This window comes from Fringilla coelebs (assembly GCF_963513975.1).
Source record: "Fringilla coelebs genome assembly, chromosome: 3".
In the NCBI taxonomy this organism is placed as follows: Eukaryota; Metazoa; Chordata; class Aves; order Passeriformes; family Fringillidae; genus Fringilla; species Fringilla coelebs.
Genome location: NC_140030.1, coordinates 83,732,727 through 83,754,943, shown reverse-complemented (window position 1 = coordinate 83,754,943; position 22,217 = coordinate 83,732,727). Strand labels below are relative to the sequence as shown.

The following is a 22,217-nucleotide window of genomic DNA, read 5'->3' as shown; positions in this document are numbered from 1 at the left end:
GCTCCGAACCCTCCTTGCCGCTCTCGGACTAGAAAGCTCCGGACCGTGGTTGGGGTCCCTCAGTGCGTGATGGCCCCAGAGCTCAGCACAGGCTCCCGGCTGCAGGGTGACCTTGAGCAGGACTGCCGAGCCGCCGAAATGGGGGACAAGACCTTGGCTCAGCAGAGAAGGCTGGAACCAGACCCTCTCCTTGGTGCCTGGCACAACAAGGCACGGCAGGAACAGTGCTTACTCCGGTCACCTGCCTGCCTGCACCCTGCCCTTACCTTGATAGCTCAGCTCTCCTGGTGCCAGATGATGCTGCCTGCAGACTTCTCACTGCCTGGTGCCAAGCAGGGCTGGGATTCCCACGGCAGCGGGACCACGGTGCAAAGACTTTGCCACTCTACGGGCTCTGCAGCCGGAGTGGGTTTTAGAGCCCTGGCGCTGGCTGGAGCTGGCTGAGCACGGCTTCCGCTGGCTCAGCAGGTGGAGGCTGCATGCACGGGCAGATTAGTGGGGGGGAGGAATTGGCCATAGGAACTAAAGGCGGGATTCGTCAGCGGGTTGCCGTGGGGCCAAGTGCCAGCACAGGGGAGGAGAGAGGGGAGGCTCTGGGTCGGCAGCCACCTCGGGGGGGACAATGAAGCCTGTACAACGGGGGTACTGAAAATGGTGCTGCAAGTGCCAGCATCGTCCCTGGGATGGTGTTACTCTCGAGTGTCACCCCGTACTCCTGTGCTGGACTTGGGCCACGGTGGGACCCTTGTTGAGCTCCCATCCCACCATGGGTCAGCATCGAGCCCTGGGGCCAGCAGGGGGGCCCTCAGTAAAGCACCGTGCACCCACTGCCCCTGTGCCGGGCCCCGCAGCTGCTCAGGAATGAACTGGCACCAGCCCACCAGCTGCTCTCCTGGTATGCGCAGCTGGAGCCGGAATGCTGTGCCTTGACCTCCTCACTGGTCTGGACAAGCCTGGCCCCTGCCCAGGGCATCTCCCCTCCCAGCCTTACCATCCTGCTTGTCTTTTCCCATTAAGGAAGTGCAGGCAGCTGAGCTTTGGTGCTGGAGGAAAACAGGTGTAAGAGCCAAGAGTGATGGAGCCAAGTGGGGAGTGGTAAGACACAGGGGAAGCTCAGAAAACACACCCCCGCCCACACCGGGGCATTCCCCACCCCTTGCTGGGCATGTAGAGAAAGTCCATCTGCTGGTGACCCCGGTGTGCCTGCCTCTACCTCAGTGCCTGCCTCCAGCCCCAGGAAAACCGCAGGAGGGAGATGGGGTGGCAGGAGCACTTCTGCTCTCCCAGCTCTGCTGCAGAGCTGGGCTGCAGCCAGCACTTCTATTTTAAGCCCCACAATGTGTTTGAGGAGGCGAGCGGTGTGCACAGCTGAGCCTCGCGGCCCGACAGGGAGAGGCCCTGCTACCTACGTCCCTGGAAACTTCCCCTTCTCCCTCTAGGGCTGGTGCAGGCTCAGGGCAGATTGGAGCAGCTGCTTTTCTCTCTTCCCAGTACAGGCGGCAGTTGGGGGCAGTTGAAACTGGCACAGTCTGGTGCAGTTACTGCAAAAATATCTGGGCTCTAGGAATAGGGGTCTATCCACACACCCCTGCCCCAGTCTGTGTCATGCAGCGTTCACCTGCTGGGACCTAGGCTGGCAGCCATCCTGTAAGAGATCAAGGCTGGGCAGGCTTGGCAGGACTGTGCAGGCAGGAGTATTTACTCTGTAGGTAGTGACTTCCCTGCTAAGCTCCCAGGGCAGGGAAAAGGGGCCCAGATAGCCTTTGGGATTAGCTGGGCTGAGTGCAGGCACAGAGGAAGCACGGGACAAAGCATCCTTGTGAAAGGCACCAAACAGCTCAGGCTTCCCCTCAAGCAGGACTGAACCTCACTGCAGGGCTCTCCTCATCTGAAGCTCCCCTGACTCCTTAGCAAGGACCACCTTGCAGAAAGATGTGCTGGTGGATGCTGCTGGACAAAGAAGCTCCCACACTAAGTGTCTATTTATCTTTTAATAAAAACCATCGTTCACCCCCCTCTGCTTGTGCTGTGTCATTAGGTTGCCTGGGGAGCCAGGGGCACCCAGGGAGAGCACTGGGCAGGAGGGGTGCTCAGCACCAGGCTGAGGCTGGGGGCTGGAGTGGCTGGGGCACAGGGCAGCCCCAGGCTGGCTGAAGCAGAGCCCCTTGGCACAGCCTCTTGCCCCTGGGGAGGCAGTGAGCCATGAACTACTGCTGGGAGTAGAGACCATGCCAGAGGGGCCCCAGAGGAGGATAAGAGGCAGGTTAGGGCATTTTCTCCCTTTGTCTGGGGCTCACTCTTTCTTCCCAAAGAACTTCTTGAAGACAGATTTGTTCTTGGTGCGAGGGGGGCTGGTGGTCTTCTCCCCTGGCGTGTCGCGGGGGCTCCCTGTTGGGGCCACGAAGGAGTGGCAGCGAGCCCGGGGCACGGCCGACAGCTGCTCCCCTATGTACAGTGTGACCGAGTAACTGCTCCCCGCCTCCGCCGGCTCCCGGGGCACGGCCAGCGGGCTGATCTTCTGGTAGGTGGCTGCAAGAGGGAGCAGTCAGTGCAAGGAGCAGCATGCCAGCAGGCCCTGGCAGCCCCCTAGAGCCCTCCCCAAATGGGGGCTGCAGCCAAGGGCACAGGTATGTAGGACCAGGTGTGTGCTAGAGCAGCATCGCATCTGGTCCCTGGCTGTCTGCGGGGACAGAGGCAGTGGTGCCACCTCCTGGCTATGACAGCGAAATCAGGACTGTACCTGAGGTGAAGGAGTAGGACCTCCTCTTGTTGGCCACCAGCCCATAGTCATCTTCTGGGCAGATGTTGTCCCACAGCCCGGGGGATGCCCTGGATGACCACTGCTGCTCCTTGTGCCCAGTCCCCTGAGCATTCTCTGAAGGAGAATGGAGACATGTCACAAGGCAAGGCCATCACAGGACACCCCTGTGTCAGCCCCAAAGAGAAGAGGGAAATGTATGACTATCTCAGTATCCCAGGAAGTGAAGTCCATGTTCCTTTCCCCAAGTCCCAAGCCCTGGGACTCCTAGCCCAGATACCACCAAGACTGGCTGGCAGCCTTCAGCCTCCCTCAGGTATCTCCCATGTACCTGTCTGGGCTGGGGAGAGAAGCTGGGGGACAGTGGCAACCCAGCCAGACAGGAAAGTCACCTGCTGCTGTCACAGTCCCATCGACTGGGCCATCCTGGCTGCCCAGGGGCCGCTGCAGGAGTGGGCTTGCGCAGGGTAACACCACAATCTCCTGGCTCTTGGTGCTGGTGACCTGATGATGCCCCTGGAGGTGGGAGATTCCAGGGCTGGAGACCTTGCTGAAACTGAAAGCAGCAGAGATTTAGCAAACCAGACTGGCCCACCAATGTCCTGCTGGAGCAGCACGCTCTGGGAAATGTGGGATAGAGTTATAACAAGAGCCAGCTGGCCAGTTCCTGGCTACTCACCTGCCAGTACCGCCAGTGCCCTCGACACGCTGCGCTGCTGCCTGGAAGTAATCCACTTTGGGGAAACCTGGGGGCACAGCAAACATCCTTGGGATGCTGGCAGTGCACAGGACTGTCACACAGAGCCAGGCCCTGACCAGACTGCCCATGCTGCATGGCTGGCTCCTCCAACCTCCTGCTGTAGTACCTGCTCTTGGTCTTCACAACCAGCCTAGGATTTCATAGCAGGGCTTGAACTCCTCAGGTGTGGGGACAGCAACAGGAAGACCTCAGTATTACAAGTCTCCTTGCCTCAAGGGCAAGCAAGGCATTTCCAAGCCCAGCGGATATGGAGGGAGACCAAGGCACAATTATAATTTTCCTGACACGGGCTTTTTGCTGCTGAGGCACCACTGACGTCAGTTGTGCTATTCCTGATTTATAGCTGTGTATGTGGTGTGAAAACAAAGCCTCCAAATCCTGCCTGGCAGAGAACTGCTGTTCCCAAGGCAGGCTAGGAGGATGCATAAATCAGAGTAAAATGTTGTGCTGCTTCTCTTCTGACCCCCCATGTATCAAAGGGCTCAGTGGGGGCTGAACAAACCACATAGAGCTGTGCCCCTGCTCTGCCTGCAAGGGCTGCTCACCTGAGTTTTGCTGCAGCTTTGAAACCCATTCGTTCATGAGGGGCTGGGTGGGAGCCCTTAGGAGGTATTCAGAGCCATCCTGCAGCCTGCAGGGAGAGGGGAAGAACAATGTAGGGTGAAGATATGACCGCCCCCACCAGACCAGAAAAGAAGATAAGCAGGTGAGAAGGAAGGAAGGAAATTCTCGTCTAAGCACTGAGCTGGTTCTGCCTGGGGATATTGGTATGTGTCTGCCCCAGTAGGGACACTCCTGGGACGGCCGTGGTTACTGCCCTGGATGGGGGACTCACTGGAGCCTGAAGCAGTTGGTCTTCTTGGTGTACTCAGCATCTGGGGTGCAGACTGCCCCGGAGAGGTTCAGGGGAAGGGCCACCACGGAGCTCTGCAGCACAAGGGAAAGCGAGGGCAAGAGCAGGGTTGGAGGGCTCTGCCTTCCCTGGCCACAGGGCCCAGAGCCATCACCCTGCCGCCAGCCCCCTCCCACGTCACCCCAATCTCCCCAGGGCACCTTGAGGCTGTCCCTGCGGTCCTGGTAGAAGCACAGTGTCTGCCTCATCAGCACGGCGTGGAAGAGGCCCCAAGCCCGGCAGCTGGCCTGTGGGACACAAGCAGGGGACAGCTGTGATGCCAACAGCTTTGGAAGAAGACACAGGGTCTCATGGCGCTCAAAATGCGGCCCAGCCCCTCTGAGGCTCTGCCCTTCCAGAATGGCCAGCAGCATTGCTGTGGTAGTTCCAGGAACATCCCTGGCTTCCCTCCACCCTGCCATGTCCCAGCACCCCTGTCCCAAAGGAGCCCCACAGCCATGTCTGTACCTTTCTCCCTCCTGTCTGTAATACGTGCTTCCTTTCCAGTGTCCCCTCCATCATCTGAAACTCCATTTTACCAGGCAGGACCTGCAAGGGCACAGAGGGTGAGCAAAAACTTCTCTGGGACTGGTAGGGCCAGCTCAGCCTCCATGCATGTGAGGTCTATATGACCCATCCCTGGTGAGCGATGCCAAAGTGGGAGTGGGATGACAACGAGGAACAACTTTCTCATGTGGGCAGGGGCTGGGCTGTGTCTCAGCTTTAAGGGTGAAGTGCCACCTTGCTGAGGCTATGGGTTGGTGGGGGGGGTGTGTGTGCTGCAGGGACCCCAAATACCACACCTAGCCCTTCCCCACCAGCTGAAGAAAAGGGGCCACTGGAGTCAGGGAGTCCCCAAATACAGGTTATGTTTGTTGAAGCGGATAACCCAGCTGCTGCCTTGGCTGTTCCCCAGCCCCCTACCTAACCCTGAAGGAGAATCCCTGGCCTGTGGATCTCACCTTGCTGTTTTCTCTCTCCTCTTGCTGATGCCTCCGCTGATCCCAGGCACTGGAGGCATCCAAGGGGGCTGCAGACACCAGCTCCTCCACGTGGGGGGAAACCCTGAGCCCACTGGGACTGCCACTGCCACTGTGCACCACCCCGGGGCTCTGCTCGTCCGACGGGCTGTGCAGCAGCCTGGCAGCGGTGGGAAGGGTGAACTTGGCCACCAGCACGTTGTTGGCCGATGAGAGGATGAGGGGCCCGCCAGCTGTGGCGCTGGGGCTGGGCAAGCTGCCTGCCCTGCTGCCCGTCCTGTGGCTGGCACAGCTGCCTCCTGGCGAGCTCTGGGCCCCTCGCTCGTGTGCCCCATCCCAGATGGCCTGCAGCTCCTCCTCCTCTTCCTCAAACTGCCTGTGGGCAGGGTGGCAAACTTCCTTAGTGCCCAGTGCAGGGCTCTGGGGCTGTGGAGACCCCAGTGCCCACTCAAAGACAGAGAGCTGGGTGGGGGCGGCAGGGGAAGCTGGGGACCCTCTGGGCTGGCTGCTGCCGGCTGGCTGCTGTGCACAGGCAGGGCTGGGCACGGCTCCAGCCCTGCCTGGGGTGCTGGCAGGGGATGATCCAAGCTCCAGCCAAGCGGCTCTGTGATGCCTGGCCCTGCCAGAGGCAGCGGGGCTGTCGTCCTTGCCAAAGCGGGTGCTCAGCTCATCCCCCATGCCGACACGGGACGGCCGGCTCGGCCTCGAGTCCAGAAGGTCTTTACTGGCGCTGCTGGGGGGCTGCGGGTTCCAGCGCTCCCTCCCAGCACGGTGTGCTCTTTGCTGGCTGTAGCTGGGCTTGAAGCTCACCTCCTCGAACCACGTTTCTTGCTCGCTCTTGGGGGACATCCCCAGCCTCTTGCTGGGCCTCTGGGGACTGTGCCTATCTTCCTGCCACCCAACTCCATGTGTGCCCGTGGGCTTCCATGGCCTCACCCCCTGATCCTGCCCCTCTGCCTCCTGCTGCCGTGCCTCAGCCCCTCGGTGGCATCCCAGGACCACCGCATCCCGCGGCAGCTCCAGGCTGAGCACAGAGCCCAGGGAAACACGGGGGCATGCGATTTTGGGGTGAGGGAGGCAGGGGTTCTGAGGGGCTGCCCCGCACTCGGCATCGATGTCCTGCACCAGCGGGTTCCTGACGTAGAGGAGCAGCTCCCCAAGCTGAGGTCCAGCAGCAGCTGCCCCCGGCCCCCCCTTCCTCCAGCCACACTTCTGAGGCCACGTGTTGCTGGGGCCATGGCACTCCTCAGGCGTGGGCTGCAGGGAGCTGTCGCCCATGATGCCCCGCAGGGTCAGCAGCCGAGCCTGCTCTGCCCTGGCCTGCTCCCGCCGCTGCAGGCTGTTGAAGAGACAGCCAGCGCCGGCCTTGGGCAGGGTGTGGGACACGGCCGCCATCCCACCGCCGGCTGCCGCAGGGCGCCGGACAACAGCGGGCGGCCGCTTTGCGCTGCAGGTTTTCCTGGCCTCCACCTGCACCTGAGGAAACAGAAGGAGAGAGGCGTGATCCCCATCGCTGGAGCTTCCACCAGCCTGTGCCAACTGCCCCCCTTTCCATGCTGCATCTGGGAAAGCAGGGAGCTGCAAGGGCAGGCAGACAAAAATGCTCACCAGCAGCACATGCAGTGCTGGGAATGACAGAGCTTCACCTCAGTCCCCTGAGGGCTGCTCCCACACTGGTGCAGGCAGGGTAGAGGCAGACAAGGGAATCTGCCCATGATGGAGTCCCCCAGGGGTGGTACAGCTGGGGCTGACTGCCATACAGCTTTTCCCTGGCACTGCTGACCTCCAAGCCATCACTTTTGGGTGACTACTGAGACAGCAGTCACTGCAGCCCAAATCTGCCAGCCCTGTATGCTCCAGGCAGTAAAGCAACGAATGCAAGGGCAGGGACTGAGTGCAGAACCTTCCCCTCCCATTCCTTGCAGACCCTCTCCTGTGCTTCCACAGCTGCAAGAGTCTGCAGGAGCTGGAGCAGTGTCCCTTGTATCCATTAGGTTGGATGGCACCCTTTACCAAAACCCTCCCCCTGCCTCAATGCCCTCCAGCTTCTCTGTCCTTCTTCCCTCTCCCTTGGGCTACTGAGCCTGGCTGCCCTTGGGGCTCCTCACACACAGACCTTTTTGCACAAGCTCTGGAGCAACAAAGAGATGTGAGCCCTTATAAATTTTCAAGCTCCCAGCCTCAGAGTTACAAGCCAAGCAACCTGGAGTGAGATCCCCACCCCAACAAAATGTGCACCACACACAGCCCCAACCATCCTTGTCCCCTTCAGCTGGCTACACAAGAACTGCTGCTGCCCCCCAGCAATGGAGCAGGGAGGCTCTCCAACTGGTCACCAGCTAGCCATACGTCCCATGGCCACCAAAACTACTTGAATGGGGGGCGAAACTGCAGCAAGCCCTGCCTGAGTGCCCTCCTCACATGTCCCAGCCGCCACACTCTGGACCCCACAGCACCAGAAGGGTTCTCCCTCTCCCAGCGGACCACTGCCACCCAGGCACTGTGGCATGGCCAGGGGGGTTGGTGGCAGGCAGGTTCACGCCATGCAGCCACTCAGCCCAGCATGCAGCCTTCCCCAGGATGTTACCTCTTCCACCAGCTGGCGAGGTGGCTTTCTTTTTCTCTTTAAGCTACCCCAAGTGTTTCCTAAAAGCCCCTGGCAACGCTTCCAAAAGGTTTTACAGCCCGAGTGTTTAGTGGCAGGAAGCTGAGCAAGGGGAGAGAAAGAGACACACAGAGAGGACAGAGTGGGCAAGGAGCTGCAGCAGGAGAGCACAGGCAAAGTGAGTGGCGCAAGCCGGCCTCAGCCCTAAGGCATCACGCAGCATCAGCACGGCCAAAGGCCCCTCTCCTGAGACTGACACAGTCCCAGCAGCCCACTCAGAAATGGCCTTGAGGGGTCTCTGCTTGGGGATCACCCTGCAGCCCTCGCAGCCTCCCAGTCTGCATGGGGCACAGCTCCAGAGAGCTGCCCTGGCTGTGTGGCCGCTCGCCCGTGGCTCTGCCGAAGCCTCCCCCCAGCCCCCCGTACCGCTGGCAGTGCCTCCTCGCCTGGCCGCTCGCTGCTGGCCAGCAGCTGTGCCTTCTTCTTCTCGCCCTTCTTGCCAATGCTGAGGATGAGGTTGACCGTGCCCCCGAGACCACAGGGGCCCCGTGGTGGCAGCAGCAGCGTGGAGGTCTCAGCAGGATCCCAGGTGCCAGCCTCCTTGGGGGATTCCAAATCACGGGCTGTTTTGCTGCTGGGCTCCCCCCAGCTCTGCTCCACTCCTGACGGGGCATCTGAGAGGGGTGATGTGGGTGGGGAGATGGCTGTTTTCTCTGGAAGCTTTGGCTCTAATCTTTGCACAGGCTCGAGAAGGGAGGAGGGCATGAACTTCACTGGGCTGTGGATGCTTTCCAGGTGGGGTGGAACACGTGAGACATGCTGCTCCTGGGGACCAAGGCCAGAGAGGGAACATGAAGGAAGGGCTGCTAAAGCCAGGTGTTTTCTCAGGATAGCCTTCCCTTTGCCCTGCCTGAGCCCTAGAGACTCCCAGAGGTATTGGCATGCATCCCTCCCCACCTTCTGCACCACCCACTCCATCCAGTGCTTCTGCTACCCTCACCCTCAAGGATGGTCATTTTCCCTGGCAGTCTCAGCACGGCTGGGTACTCACTTGACCAGTAGGGGATGTGCTTGAGAGGTTCTCCAGCTCCCTCCTGTTCTCCTGTCTGCTCCCCAGATCCTGCTGCTGATGCCTCTGTGCTCGCCAGCGCACCAGCACCCAGCCCAGCATGCTCTGCAGCTCTTCCAAACGCTCCTTTATCTGATGGAAGGAGACATGCTGGGCAGCCTGCAAGGACTCTTGGCCCAGGGACACTGGCCCTACCAGGACATCTCACAGCAGAGCAGTTAGGAGGTTTTTGCGAGTGGGATACAGTCACAGCCACATCAGCTCAGATTTCAGGATCCACTGGATGAAACTTCTTCCTGCCCTGAGCAGCTCCAGGGATGCATAGCTGTCCCCATCCCACTTACTGGGGTTCTGCACCCACACCTTGCTATTTCTTTCATGGTCTGCCTCCACAGGACTTCAGGGAGTGCTGAGAATTCCCCCCCCCACCCTATTTCCCCTGTCCTTACTGTTGCACTCAGGTAGTGCTCCTCAGACACCAGCTGCTGCCCTGCTGCTGCTAGTGCCTCAAACTCCTTGAGTTTCTCTTCGATTCTCCTCTCCAGTTCCTCACATGGAGTCTCCGGGATACTGGAGCTGCTTGGGCTTTCAGAGAAGATCTGAGCCCTTGTGTCCTCAGTCCAGGAGCTGTGAGCATGTGAAAGACAGGCTGAGGAACAACCCAACCCTTCTCCAGCCCTGCAGGCCCCAGGGAAGCCATTCCCATGCTCAGTGATAGCTGGAAGCAGCTCCCTGGGGTTGTGGCAAGGCTGTTGGGGCAGGATGAGATGCTGCAGGGCTGCCTCACAACAGACAGCTGTGGTGCAACCCTGCATTCCAGGCTCCCCATGGTCACGCCTGGCTCCAGCTCCAGCACTGCCCACATAGTTGCCAATGCCATGCTCTTGCCAGCTCCCCCTCAACCACCACAGAAGCAACCCCAACAGCTCACTGCCACTTACATCATGGCTAAGTAATCCTTGAAGAAGTGCCGGAGCCGGCTGGCCTGCTGCACACGGAGCCGGGTCTCCCGCAGCAGCTCTCGCAGCCCTGCCCAGGCCCACAGAGTCTCCTGCAGCTCCCGGCTGATGGGGCACTGCCGAGCGGGACACAGCTCCTGCAAGCGGGCAGCTGCCCTCTCCAGCTCCTCCAGCTGCCCTTGCAGGGTCTGAGACACTGCATGCTAAAGATCACAAGGCAAGAAAGGTTCGAGATGCATCCAACCCCTCTGAACCCAGGCTGGACTCCCCTGCATTCTGGGATGCAGGGACAGAGGAGAGGATGCTGGTACATGGGCTGCAAACAGTACATGGGCAGAGCTAGCCTCAGTGGGGAGCACAGGAAGAGCACAGAACTGCCTGGCTTCCCCTGGCTTCCCTGCCCTGTGTGCATGAGTCACTTTCCCACTAGAGGGAAGACCGGTGAGGTGCTGGAAAATGGGTGTTGGTACATGGGAGCTGATGCAAGCTCTGCCCCTTGCCTGGCCCATGCTATCAGAAGGGAGCAGAGCAGGCAGGTCACAGCTCCACTGGAAAATTCCAGCCCGCCCTGCCACAGTGTGCCAAGGCTTACAACACCTGGGCCCCTGAGGGGGGCCAGTGCCTCACTGGGACAGCCCCAGCCAACTGGGACACCTCCCTGGCAGTGCTCCCCTGACTCACCTCCATCTCCTGCTGGCAGCTTAGCAAGCCCTGCAGCCCTTGCAGGTCCTTCTCACTCTTCACCGTGGTGAAGCTGTTCTCTGCTAGGGCAATGTCTTCAGACAGCGCCTTGGCTCTGCACTGAAGGGCCTTCAGCTGTGGGGATATCTTTGCCACCTGGATGGGCAGGGGGGACACAGAGGGAGATTAGCCCTGGGATGGAAGCCCCTGTGCTACCACCTGCCACACAGCCCCAGCCCACCACAGCCTGGGACACCCTGCCACGCAGCCGCAAAAGGGCAGTTGCCATCCAGGGGAGAGATGCCAAGGATGCTAGCCTTGCACAGAGTGGTTCCCATGAATCCCAATGTCCCTGTGTCCCACTGAGGGCAGCTGAAGTGCATGCCCTGTCCCAGTCAGCCGGCATGTCTGGCTGCAGATGAACCACCCTGTTGCATCCCCAGTCTCCATTCCCTACCAGACGCTCCAGGCTCTCCGTCTCTGCTGCCACCTCCATGACCCGCTCCCGCTCCTTCGCCGCATCATTCAGCATCTCCACGGCCTCCTGCAGCTCTCCCAAGGGCCGGCTCATGTCCTCACTGCTTGGAGACTTCTCAGCCTGGGCTGAGAGCAGGGGAAAACACCCCTGCGAGCCACAACGCCCACTCCCTGGCTGAAGCCAGCAGAAACACCAGACGTAAGAGATGGGGAGTGACACCCCAGGCAGCTGGGCTGGGGGGGAGCACCCGACAGGGGCCCCATGCCAACCGCAGATCAACCCTCGGTCCAATCCCAGGTGCTGTGTGATCCCAAGGGATGCCTGGCCACGCTGCTCACCGCTGCAGATCCCTGCTGGCTCCGTTTCTCCTCCTCTTGCAGGTCCTGCAGGAACTCAGACAGCACCAGGGAGTCCCGCAGATCTGCTGCCCGGTGCCGCAGGGCTGCCTGCACGTGTGCCAACCTGTGGGCAGAGGTGCTCATCAGAGGTGCTGGCAGCTTCTGCACCTCCTCAGGGACAGCACCCTCCTCCCCACCCAACCTGGGCACCAGAGAAGAGGCGCATTCCTCCAGGACTCACTTCTCCTCCACCATCTCCACTTTCCTCTGCATCTTCCTTGCCCCCTCGTGCTCAGTGGGTTCCTCGCCTGCCGCTTCTTCCCGCAGTGCCTGCAGCTTGAGGCCACAGAGCAGGAGCTGCTTCTCCAGCCGGCTCATTTCTTCCAGGTCCTGGCGCAGCTCCGCCGGGCTTCTCATGGCAGCTGGCTCCAAGAGCGACCCAGCCACGTCTTGCAGCCACCGCTCAGCCTGGTCCAGCTCCCCCACCAGCCTCAGGGCCTTCAGGGAGAGCAGGGAACCCATCAGCCTGGCTCTGAGCCACCCAGAGGAGGCAGGAGCCATGCTGGCATCCCGCTGGGGGTACCTGGGGCACAGGCAGCACAGTGGGAGAAGTGTGCCCTCTGCAAGGCTGGCCAGAGATGCCGGTGCCAGCGTTGCAGCTTCAGGCCCCATAGGTGCCAGCCTCCCTTGGTGATCCCCAGCAAGCTGCTCCAACTGGAGCACGCCCTGTGGCCCTGTGCCCACCCTAGCCCTGACTCCACGTACCTTATCGATTTCTTGCAGCACCACACCATTCTCCTGGTGCCTCCTCTGCAGGTCCTCCCACAACTCCCCCAGTTCCCGCAGCATGGCCTCCACCTGAGGGCTCCCTGGAGGCCTCCCTCGTGCTGGCCCCTCCTGAGAGGCAGGGAGGGCAGTCAGGATGGGCCCCACCTGGTGTCCTCCCCCCACCTCACATCCAAGCAGGCTCACCAGGAACACAGCCCTGGCACTGGAGCTGGGGGCCAGGGGCTCTTGCTGCATCCTTGCTGCCTCCAGGCTTGCCACTGGACATGGGGGGACTCCCATACCCACAGTCTCCTTGTATGGGGACACAGTCTGCCGAGGAGCAGGAGACACGCTGGGTTAGTGCCCAGACCAGGCATAAGTGGGCACAAGTCTCTATGCCCATGAGCAGCAGGAGGGGGTTAACCAAGTGAGTCCTTCCCCAACACTGTCTCCTCTTAGATGGGCAGGGAGCAAAGGGGGCTCTTGGGGAGACATTACCGTGTTCACCACCTGGCAGACGTCCTGCACTTGGGTCTCCAGCTGCCGCATCCCCCACTCAGCCTCTGCCTCTCTCCTCCTCCAGCAGAGAGAGGAGAGGGACAGTCAGGAATGCAAGGTTCCCCCTTGCACAGGGGAACCCCATCCCTGTTCCCTTTGACTCTCTCCTGCTCCCACAGCCACCCTCCACAAGCTGGTACCTTTTGTTGTCCCCTCCAAGAGGGGGCTGTCCCACTGCTGGGGAGCCAGGGTTGCTCTCCTCTCCTTTCTTGTTCTCTGCCATCTTCTCCAGTACATCTTTTGGTACCTGTGGCACAAAGGTTCCCATTCCTCCTTGGCCAGCAAAAAGCATACACCTGCTTTGCCCCAGGCCTGGCACTTATCACCTCCCATAACTGCTGGGACCAGATCCAAGAGTGTTCAGCTTGGATTCTGCCCAATGCCTGAACCCCTTTCCCACAGGCTCCCTTGTCTTCTCGAAGCAGAGGAGCTGAAGATGCCTGGAGGAAGACAGTGCTTACCATGCTGCTGAGTCCTCTTGTCCATTTGGCTGCTGCTTCCTTACCCACAGCCCCATGACTGCTGTCGTCTCCTCGAGGCTCAACATTTGGAGCTGCAGCTTTGCCCCCTGGGGAACTGCCTGCCCGTGCTGGAGCCTTCCCTGTCCTGGGAAAGGAAGGCAAGGGAAGCCCAGGGGAGCAAAGGATAAAGAGAGACCTTGAGTGGGGCTGGTGCCCCAGAGACAGCTTGCTAGGAGCTAACCCAGGTCTTTCCCAAGCCTCTGGCTCCAGTGCTGGGAGGTCAGGGTAGGGACCCTGGTGCTCCTGCCCAGCTGTGCTCTACCTCAGTGCCTGCTGGAGCTGCGCCCAGCTCTCCTTTACATCTCGGTGCTTTGAGGTGACTCGGGCTGCCAGGCTGGGCTGTAAGTTTAGGAGCTGGGACACTGTCACATCCAGCATCTGGAGAAGAGAGAGCAGTGGGGAAGGAGACAGGGCTCATGAGTGGTGAACCACCATGGCCATGGGCGGTGTGTGATGACAACCAGCCCTCTGGGGGCAGAAGAGGCAGTGAGTGCCTCTCCTGGTCACGGTCTGCCCCGGGGAGACTCCCCCATCCATTACACCGCCTCAGCCACGCACACAGCGGGGGTGCCCGCAGAGCCCACAGTGCTGCTGGCAGCAGAGCTGGCCTGGGAAGGCTTACATTCCCCCTGTCAGGATGCTCCCCAGGGCTCAGAGGACGAGGCAGAGTCTTGCACTCACCATCACCTGGCTGGCTATGTCCCTGACATCCCGATCCTGGCAAGGCTCGCCCTCCCCTGGCTTCCCTGCAGTGCAGATGCTGCTCTGCTGTAAGAAGAGGCCACGGTCAGCAGTGGGAGGAGGACAGGGCCCTGCTCCCAGATCCAGCAGAAAGAAACAGTGCAAAGCTGCACTTGCCAACCTGGCTCCCTTTGTCCATCCCCTGGTTCTCTTCCCAAAGCCCAGGCTGAGAGTGCTGGGACCACAGGAGCTTCCATGCAGGGGACAAGAGCAGGGTGCTGCCCACCAAGTTTCATTCAGCCCATGCAACAGCCCCACACACCAGGGAGAACCTGGCTCCAGTGCAGATACCTTTGCATGGATGACCCCAAGCAGGATATCTGCTTGCTGGAGGAAGGAGGCCACCTCCAGGGCCAGCTGCAGAGCCTCGTGGTGCTCCTTCAGGGTCCCCTGCAGCCGCAGCCACCTGAACAGGTGAGAGGGAAAGGTGAATGGCAGCCTCTGCCTGTCTGGGGAGCTGTGCAGAGCGAGGCCAGGAAGTTTGGGGGGTCCTGCTTCCCATCTGGTCAGCTCCTGGTGCCTGGCTCAGCCCTGCTCAGCCCGTGTGTACTCCACTCACGCTTTGTTGAGGTGCTTGCGCCGGGCTGAGACATTTCTGCTCTCATTTTTGCCTTGTTTCTCCAGCTTCTGGGCCAGGCTGTTCAGCTCCTTGTGCAGACTCTGGAACTGCTGCTCCTCCTGGCCCGAGCAGAGAGGAAAGACATCAGCATCCCTCCTCAGGGACCTGTGCCATGCCCCAGCCTCAAGGTGTTTGGGGTCCCTGACAGGTTGGCAGCCCCCCAGCAGCTCTCACCTGCTTCAAGTCAAGGATGCGGCGAGTGAGCTGGATCTTATCCGGGCTTTCCTGCAGGAGGGCTGCCAGAGAGGGCTTCTCCTCCTGGGCCAGGCAAAGGTGTGAGAAAGTGGGGGACAACCAGGCTGTCCCCTTCCCCAGACCATGCTTCCCATCCCCCAAACCTTGTGCTTGATCCATGCCTCCAGCCGCTCAGCTTTCCTGTTAAAGTCCTGCAGGCTCTGCAGCCCCCCCAGGGCTTTGCTCTGGCTGGCAGCCGTCTGCTTCAGGAGCTGCCACTGGTCCTGCAGGGCCAGCAGCTGCCTCCGCACGGCCTCTGCACTGGGGCTTGCCCTCCACATCAGCTGCTCGCCCATCTGTGAGGCCAAGGCACCCACTCAGCATCAGGGGTTCCCAGGGACCCTCTGCTGCAGAGAAGCCAGGGACACAGGTGCTATGAATAACGGGAGCCATGCCGCGCCATGCCCTGCCTGGCCCCACCTGATTGAGCTTTATCAGTGTGTTCTCAAAATCCTTCATGTCCCGCTGCAAGGTCTGGGCCACCTCCTCCCAGTCCTGGAGGTCACAGCCGTCCTTCAGGTCCCGCAGCTTGCCTCGCACCCAGCTCTCTGCCTGCAGCATACAAAGAGCCACGTGGCTGGGGCCTCCACCAGAGCCTCAAGGACACGGCTTTGGGGACCCGAGCCCAAACCTTCCCCCAGCTGTGACAGGGACTGGAGTGCACCCTTTCAGCTGACAACCCATTTGCTCTGGGAATCAGCAGGCCAGCACAGGCACTCAGGACAGCATCTGTGACGATGGGGGTGTGAAGGTGTGCAGCACCTCACTTCTTTCCAGCGTCTGCCTCAGCCCAGCAGGAGAAGCTGGGCTTGCCCAAGCAGGCCAGTCTGCACAGAACATCCCTGCTCAAAGCATCTCCTCGCTGCACCCTGCTCCCCAGTGCAAACATCCGTGCATTCTTCCCACCATGGCATGGAAGCAGCCCTCCCACCATCTCGGTTCCCACGCTGCTGGGGAGGGACAGGGTCGGAGAGGAGGAGGAGGAGGAGAATGGGGCACGGGAGGAGCATGCGCACAGGGAGAGGAAGCAGGGCCCTGGTGTGGGCTGACCCCCTCTCCCTGGGGCTGACAGCCAGGGAGAGGCAGCCAAACATGATCTCATGCCACAACCATGGCTTCACTCGGGCTGGGAGTTCAGCCCTCCCTGCTGCGCACCCCACCCCACAGCTCACATGAAAGGCTGCCGGTGGCCCTCCGTTCACTTCCCACACAGACCCTCGGGAGAGGGCCCCACTGCCTCACCTGCAGCATCTCCCGGTTGAACTGGGCTATCAGAGGACTCAGGTCAAGGAGAGGGGCTGCTCCCACGCCGCTTCGCCCACTGCATCTTGGCGCTGCAGCAGACTCCTTGCCCTTAGGGCTCTCTCTCTGGGGTGATGACACCGGGGATGCTGCCAGCTGGGGGGAGCAGAGGCGGGGTGGGGAGTGTCAGTGTGCTGCCCCAGGGAGCCCTCCCTGTCACCTCCCAGGAGCATTTCAGAAACACAAATGAAGTAGGTCAGCATGCCTTATTCTTAATTCCACTGCTTTCCTGACATATTTGGGGTTCCCCTCCAGCACACTGAGGTGCCACTTCCCTCTACCAAGGCCACACTGGTGGTTTTTCCAACCCCAGCAGGGGGTTGCTGGGCTGTCCCTCAAGTGGGTCACTCCCTAGGTCATTCCAGGCTGTTGGGATGGCACCCAGCACCCAGACTGGTCCCAGCACCCACACTGGAGATGGATGCAGTGCTTGCTGCCTCTCCAGCCTCAGGCAGTGCATCCCTGCGAGGAGCATTCATGTCTGCAGCATCTGTTTGGTGTCACGCAGGGGGATGCTGCCAGGGGATGGGATGGAAGGCCATGAGGCAGGTTCCTGGTAAGCCCCAGCACTCCTTTGGTGGCACCCAAGACCCCCATCCCTGGTGAGTGGTTGGAGGGGGCAGAGAGCGCAGCATCTCCCTTGGGATTTGGCCTTATGGGCAGCCAACGCTGACGAAACCCTCTGTCAGGGTTCCAGCTCTGCCAGGGGTGACAGTAAAGGTCAGCCAATGAAAGAGCTGGCCCTACTCCAAACTCAGCCATAGACCCAGCTGCACGCTGCCCAGGGGACAGCACCATCACCCAGGCACTTACTTCCCACCCTTCTGCCCAGGGATGGGGAGCTGACTGCATACTAACTCGTGGCAAACAGGAAACAGAATTTTCAGGAGGAACCCAAAAGTTCAAGGCTTGCTGCCTCCTCTCAGCAGGCAGAAATTGCTCCTGGGGCTAGCCCGGGACAGCCCTTCCTCCTTGAGAGGGCTGGGTGTGAGTTGCCTCAAAGAGTCTTAGCTGCCCCCGAGCCCACCAGGGAGCAATTTTCCAGGAGCCTGTGGAGCAGGGGGGTTTGGGCAACTGTTTCAGGCTCTCTAAGCACTCTGGCATGTGCTGCCCTGCTGACAGCACGGGACTCACTTTCCAATGCCTGTTCTACTTAACCACAAGAACTACAGAAATCCTCTTTTTTTTTTCTTTCCTTTTTTTTTTTTAATAGCAACACAGATTCTCAGGCCCTCCTTTGACTGCGTGACCTTTAGTCTCTTGACTCAGCCATGGCTGGAGGAGCCCATAATCTGGCTCCCTTGGAAGCAATAAAACCTCTGGGTGCTGCCTGAGGGGCTGATTCCTGGCCCCATCATGCCCAGCTTGCTCCTGCACTCACTGGAAGAGGCAAGGCTCCATCCATACCTGGGCACACCACCAGCGACCAGCCTCACAGCTCAGCTCCAAGCTGCATGTCATGCCCCCCTAATGTTGAGGGCAGGGGCACATACCACATACAAGGGAGAACATCTGTCCACTGGAGAGCAGAAAACACTGGCCTGAACACTCCCAGGCTCCTGCTGCTTGTCCTCTGCATCCACATCCTTCCTGAGGAACACCTAGAGGCAGGAAGGCACAGCTGTGACCTGGTAGTGCTTACTGTGCTGGCAGCCAAGGGGGCAGAGGAGCACTCACCCACCTCCCCCTGCCCTGGCAGTACCCAGACGCTGCCTGGCTGCGCTCCTGCCCACCCCTCCTTACACATCTAGGCCAGGCTTCTCCGAACAGCATCCACAGCTCCCACCACATGTCCAGCAAGTGGAAAGAGCTCCTAAGCCTGCTTTGCTCACTGCCTTCTCCATTTTAGCTCCCAGTACCCCAGTGCCCTTTTCTCTCCTTGAATTGACTCCAAAGCCAGCAGAAACCCATTTAGTGATCACCACTGGTCCCTGGTCATCTAAGGATGTTCAGAGTGAGACTCCCCTGCCCTCTTCCAAAACAGTAGGGCAGAGGCATGAGGGCACAGGATGACATTAGCTCCAACATCATGAACTTGAATCCTCCCAGCTGCTGATCCCTGATCTCAGCCTATCTGGGAGATGAGTTAAGGGGAAAGCTGGCTTGCAGGGAAGGGCTTCCAAAGGACAGGGGTGAGGGTAGAAGCAGGAGAGGCAGGAGGAAGGAAGTCCAGGAACTGCAGCCAGGCACAGAGAGGATGTCCAGGATGAACTCCACATTACCTTATCCTTGATGCAGCACAGCCCCAGGAGGAGAGGTGCGTGGGATTGTTTGGATCATGCCCAAGGGCATTAAGCCTCATCCTCTGCAGATGGATCTTTTCTTGGGCCGTTGGATGTAACAGGCTAACTTAGGGACCTCCTCCTTCCACTCCCTTCCTGGGGCCACCTTGCTGTCTCTCTAACAGCCATCCAAGCAGGCACAGGACAACAGAAACAGGGTGGTGGACAATGTGTGCTGCCCTGACAACCCCTCCTCTGAGATCACTGCAAGCTGGGTGCCGGATCAGCCAGAGCCAGCCTACTGCTGCTCAGGCCACTCCAAACTGAGGACACTGTCCAAGGGAAACGAACCTAGGAAAATCAGAACTCCCTTCCTGAACAGAACATTGCTTCCCACCATCTCTTCAGCACTGCAGAAGAGTCCTGACATGAATAGCAGCCGTCAGCATAGAGCTGCTCCCACCAAAAAGTCTCAGAGCCCTACAAACACCCCAGCAGCTCTACAGCCTCTAGGAAAACAGCACCACTGGACCTTTCCAAGGGCCTGCAAAGCTTGGCCCATGGCTGCAGAGGACAGACCACTGCCACATGCCACAGCATCCCATCCCAAATAGGAAGAACAGTCAGGGTACAAGGCTGAATCACAGCCCAGCAGGCACAGTGAGAACTCAGCAGGATGGCATCAGAAGGAGAGGATACCTCCCTGCCTGACTACGGGGTTGAGAGGTTTGGATGCATATTTAGGGAATGATAAGGAGCTAAATGTGAAGTGCCTGTGAGGCATAAGACCCTAGAAAGCTCTATGCAGTAATGTCTCAGGCTGGCCCCCAGGGCTCAGCCGTGGGAGACAAGCCTGCAGGTGACACGGGAGCTTTATTTAAAGTCCCTGTCTCACGATCCGTCAGCCGCAGGAAAACAGGGCTGCCAGCACAACGATGACTTCATCCTTCCCGCAGAGCTGCTCCACCGGGACTACTCCCCCCCTTCTCTGTCCCTCTGGCTGGAGCTGGGTCCTCGATCCGGCAAAACAACAAACTCTCAGCAACCAAAGTCCGGGAGAAGGAGCTGAGCCTGCCTCCATGAGGTGCTGTGCTAAAAGCTCCCCAGCAGGACTTCGTGACACGAGCAAAGCCACACGTGAAATGAGCGCAGCAGCCTCAGCTGCCGCCTCTGCAAACACTTCTTTCCCCCTCTAAAAGCAAAATTATCACGGCACATATGCTTGCCGCATTCCCATAGAATAGGCGCCAGTGACTTCCCACGAACAAGAGGAGCCGGGGCCAGACCCTCCTAGGCAGCACTGTGCTCATCCCAGAGGAGCCCCTCATTCCTACGGGGCAGGAGGGAAGGGCAAATCCAAGGGCTGCGGGGTGTGCTTGGGAAAGCATTACCGTGCTCTGTGTAGGAGATAGTGTCCCCTCCTCTCTTCCAGCTGCCGTCCCACATGTTTTCCCCTGCCCCCCGGCTCCCTCTTTCTCCCAAAGCTCCATCTTGCAGCATGCCCACCTCCTTCAGCCCCACACGCTCATGCTGGACAGAGAAGAGGAGCCGATCCTGGCAGCCTCCCGAGAGTCCCACACCATCCTGCCCAGCACGTGTCCCTGCCTTATAGGAAAGAGGGGAGCCCTCATGCCGATGCCCTCCGCGCTGCGCAGACTCCGGCCGCCCAGCGAGGAGCTGATTGCGTGCCGGAGGAAGCGGCACCTCTTGCGAGGCTGTGCCTGGCCTTTATTGGCAATGAAGATGAGGGCTTTGGCAGTGGGCTGCGCGGCTCTCCCTACCACTATCCTGCCGGGAAACCAGCTGTTGTAGGTCAGGGTTAAATCCCAAGGAGCTCCTGCCTGCTCTTGCCAGAAACTGTGACATCTCCGAGATGCCTTCCTCCCCATCCCACCCACACAGGGGGTCTTCTGGGCTCTGGCACTGTTGAATTCGCACCTCTGCGCCTGGTACCGCTCAGACTTGGAGGGCGGGGTGCCGAGAGCCCTGGGTCCTGATCCTAGCCTTGTCCCAGCTTTGCCTGGCTGTGTGGCCCTTCATGAGTCACTTCCCTTCTCCCAGCCTCCGTTTCCCCTCTGGTAAACGAGAGAGTGAGTTCCCAGCTCCCCGCACTCAACCGCATCACCACAGGCATCTCCGAAGCTGAGCCCTCCATAGCCAGGCTCTGGAGCAGGGTTTTCCTGGCTCATCTCAGCCCAGGGGAAAGCTCATCTCCGCTCACCCGCGAAGACTTCCTGCCCTCCAGCCTGATGGGACAGAGAAGTGCGTGGGGGGGCACATGGCAGGAAAAACAACTACCCCAGGAGCCCTGCAACGACTGCTACCTGTACGGCACGGGCATAAGGCAACAGGGATGGGCGCAGCCTCTCCAGGACCTATTCATCCCTTGGAGCGAGGAATAGGGAACTGCAGGGAAGACGGGGCGAGAACAGGGCACAGGATACCGGGATCGCTTACCCTGAACTGAGCTTTCCCTGTCCTGCTGTTGTTGTTGTTGTGGTTCCTCTCGCCGCCGGCGCGGGCGGGGTCCCCGGGTCCCCCTGCCTCTCCCGTGCCAGCGTCCCCGTACCAGTTGGACAGCGTGATCTTCTTAATGGAGCGGGCTAGGGAGCTGCGGTTCAGCCGGTCCTCGTCGGGGCCCCCGTCCTCACCGGGGCTGGGGCTGCGAGGCTGCCCCGCGGGGGCGGCAGGGCCGGCCCGGGCGTGGGCCAGGTAGAGGGAGATGCGCTCGTTGATGCTGCGACGGAGGCCCCGGTGGCTGTCCAGCGCGGAGGCGAGGGCGATGCCGGGGCAGGCGTCCCCGGGAAAGTCCGCGGCACACTTGGGCAGGGAGAGCCTGGTGCTGATGGTGAAGGGCTGCACCTTCCTCGCCGTACTGCCCGACATCCTCGCCCTCCCCGCTGCCCGCTGCGGGTAGTGGAGGTCCCGGCCCGGGCACCGAGGGGTGAAGCGGCCGTGTGGGGCCCCCACCGCCCGGGAGAGCGGGTGATGGAGATCGCCCGGGCAGCGCCGGCTCCTTCCCCGGGGCGGGCGGGGGCGCTCAGCGGCGGGGCGGCCCCGCGGCGGGGGGCAGCGGGGCAGGGGGCGGCCCAGCAACCATGGCCGGAGCGGCGAGACGCGGGCAGCCGTCCGGCCTCGGCTGCCTGGGCGGGCCGTCCGCCCCCGCCGGGGCGCGTCCCCTCCCCTGCCCGGTCCCTCCTCCCGCGGCGGGCCGGGCAGGCGGGAGGAGCCGCCGCGCCCTGCCGGGTCCGTCCCGTCCCGTCCCTGCCCGTGGCCGGCCGCCTTCAGTCGTCCGCCTTCTTGCGCAGGTTGAGGAGGCAGAGCAGGCAGGTGAGCAGGGCCTGGCGGCTCTCCCGGGAGCGCAGCCGGCGCCCCAGGCGGCGGAGCGGCGGCAGCAGGCGCCGGCGGGCCAGCGGCAGCAGGCGGGCGAGCAGGGCGCGGAGCAGCGGGGCGGCCAGCGGAGGGGCGGGCATGCTGCCCCCGAGCCTGCGGGCACAGCGGCACACCCCCGGCTGACCTGCGGTAGCGGGGGCGTTCGGCAGCTCCTCACGCTTTGGGACGTCTGAGCTGAGCGGGAAGTTGGGAGTCCGCACGCCCCTGAGAGCGGGGGCTGCGTGGGGCAGGCCCGAGGGAGAAGCACTGGAAGGGGCTCCTTCCCGCCTCTTGCCCGGGTCACTCTTACCCTCTTTGGGATCCTTGCTGCTCCGGGACACCGCTCAGCTCTTTCTCCCG

The 22,217-nt window shown here is 60.9% G+C and overlaps 1 protein-coding gene across 1 annotated transcript; it reads right to left on the bottom strand.

Moving 5' to 3' along the window:
• Nucleotides 1–1,988: 1,988 nt before the first annotated feature.
• LOC311152489 (uncharacterized protein) lies at nt 1,989–21,629 on the bottom strand. Its single transcript, XM_084203645.1, has 32 exons — nt 20,943–21,629; nt 17,757–17,864; nt 16,204–16,359; nt 15,382–15,513; nt 15,066–15,257; nt 14,902–14,985; nt 14,668–14,786; nt 14,400–14,514; nt 14,049–14,135; nt 13,630–13,745; nt 13,308–13,452; nt 12,987–13,093; nt 12,787–12,865; nt 12,493–12,618; nt 12,286–12,417; nt 11,762–12,018; nt 11,521–11,644; nt 11,162–11,356; nt 10,705–10,860; nt 10,006–10,226; nt 9,514–9,691; nt 9,047–9,196; nt 8,422–8,820; nt 5,373–6,866; nt 4,879–4,959; nt 4,572–4,658; nt 4,354–4,445; nt 4,064–4,149; nt 3,438–3,504; nt 3,151–3,314; nt 2,741–2,875; nt 1,989–2,529 (listed from the first exon to the last, which is right to left on the bottom strand). The coding sequence occupies exons 1-32, from the start codon at nt 21,369–21,371 to the stop codon at nt 2,294–2,296; spliced, it is 6,249 nt and encodes a 2,082-aa protein (XP_084059771.1). The 5' UTR covers nt 21,372–21,629; the 3' UTR covers nt 1,989–2,293.
• Between the last annotated feature and the right edge of the window lie 588 nt (nt 21,630–22,217).

What these genes read in the sequence shown, in the direction of transcription:
- LOC311152489 (XM_084203645.1), bottom strand. Translation starts at nt 21,371, where the DNA reads ATGTCGGGCAGTACGGCGAGGAAGGTGCAGCCCTTCACCATCAGCACC. An exon ending in TTGGGGTCATCCATGCAAAG is followed by an intron (nt 14,136 to 14,399) that starts GTATCTGCACTG and finishes CTCTTCTTACAG; the next exon opens with CAGAGCAGCATCTGCACTGC. An exon ending in GTGGAGATGGTGGAGGAGAA is followed by an intron (nt 11,645 to 11,761) that starts GTGAGTCCTGGA and finishes CTCTGCCCACAG; the next exon opens with GTTGGCACACGTGCAGGCAG.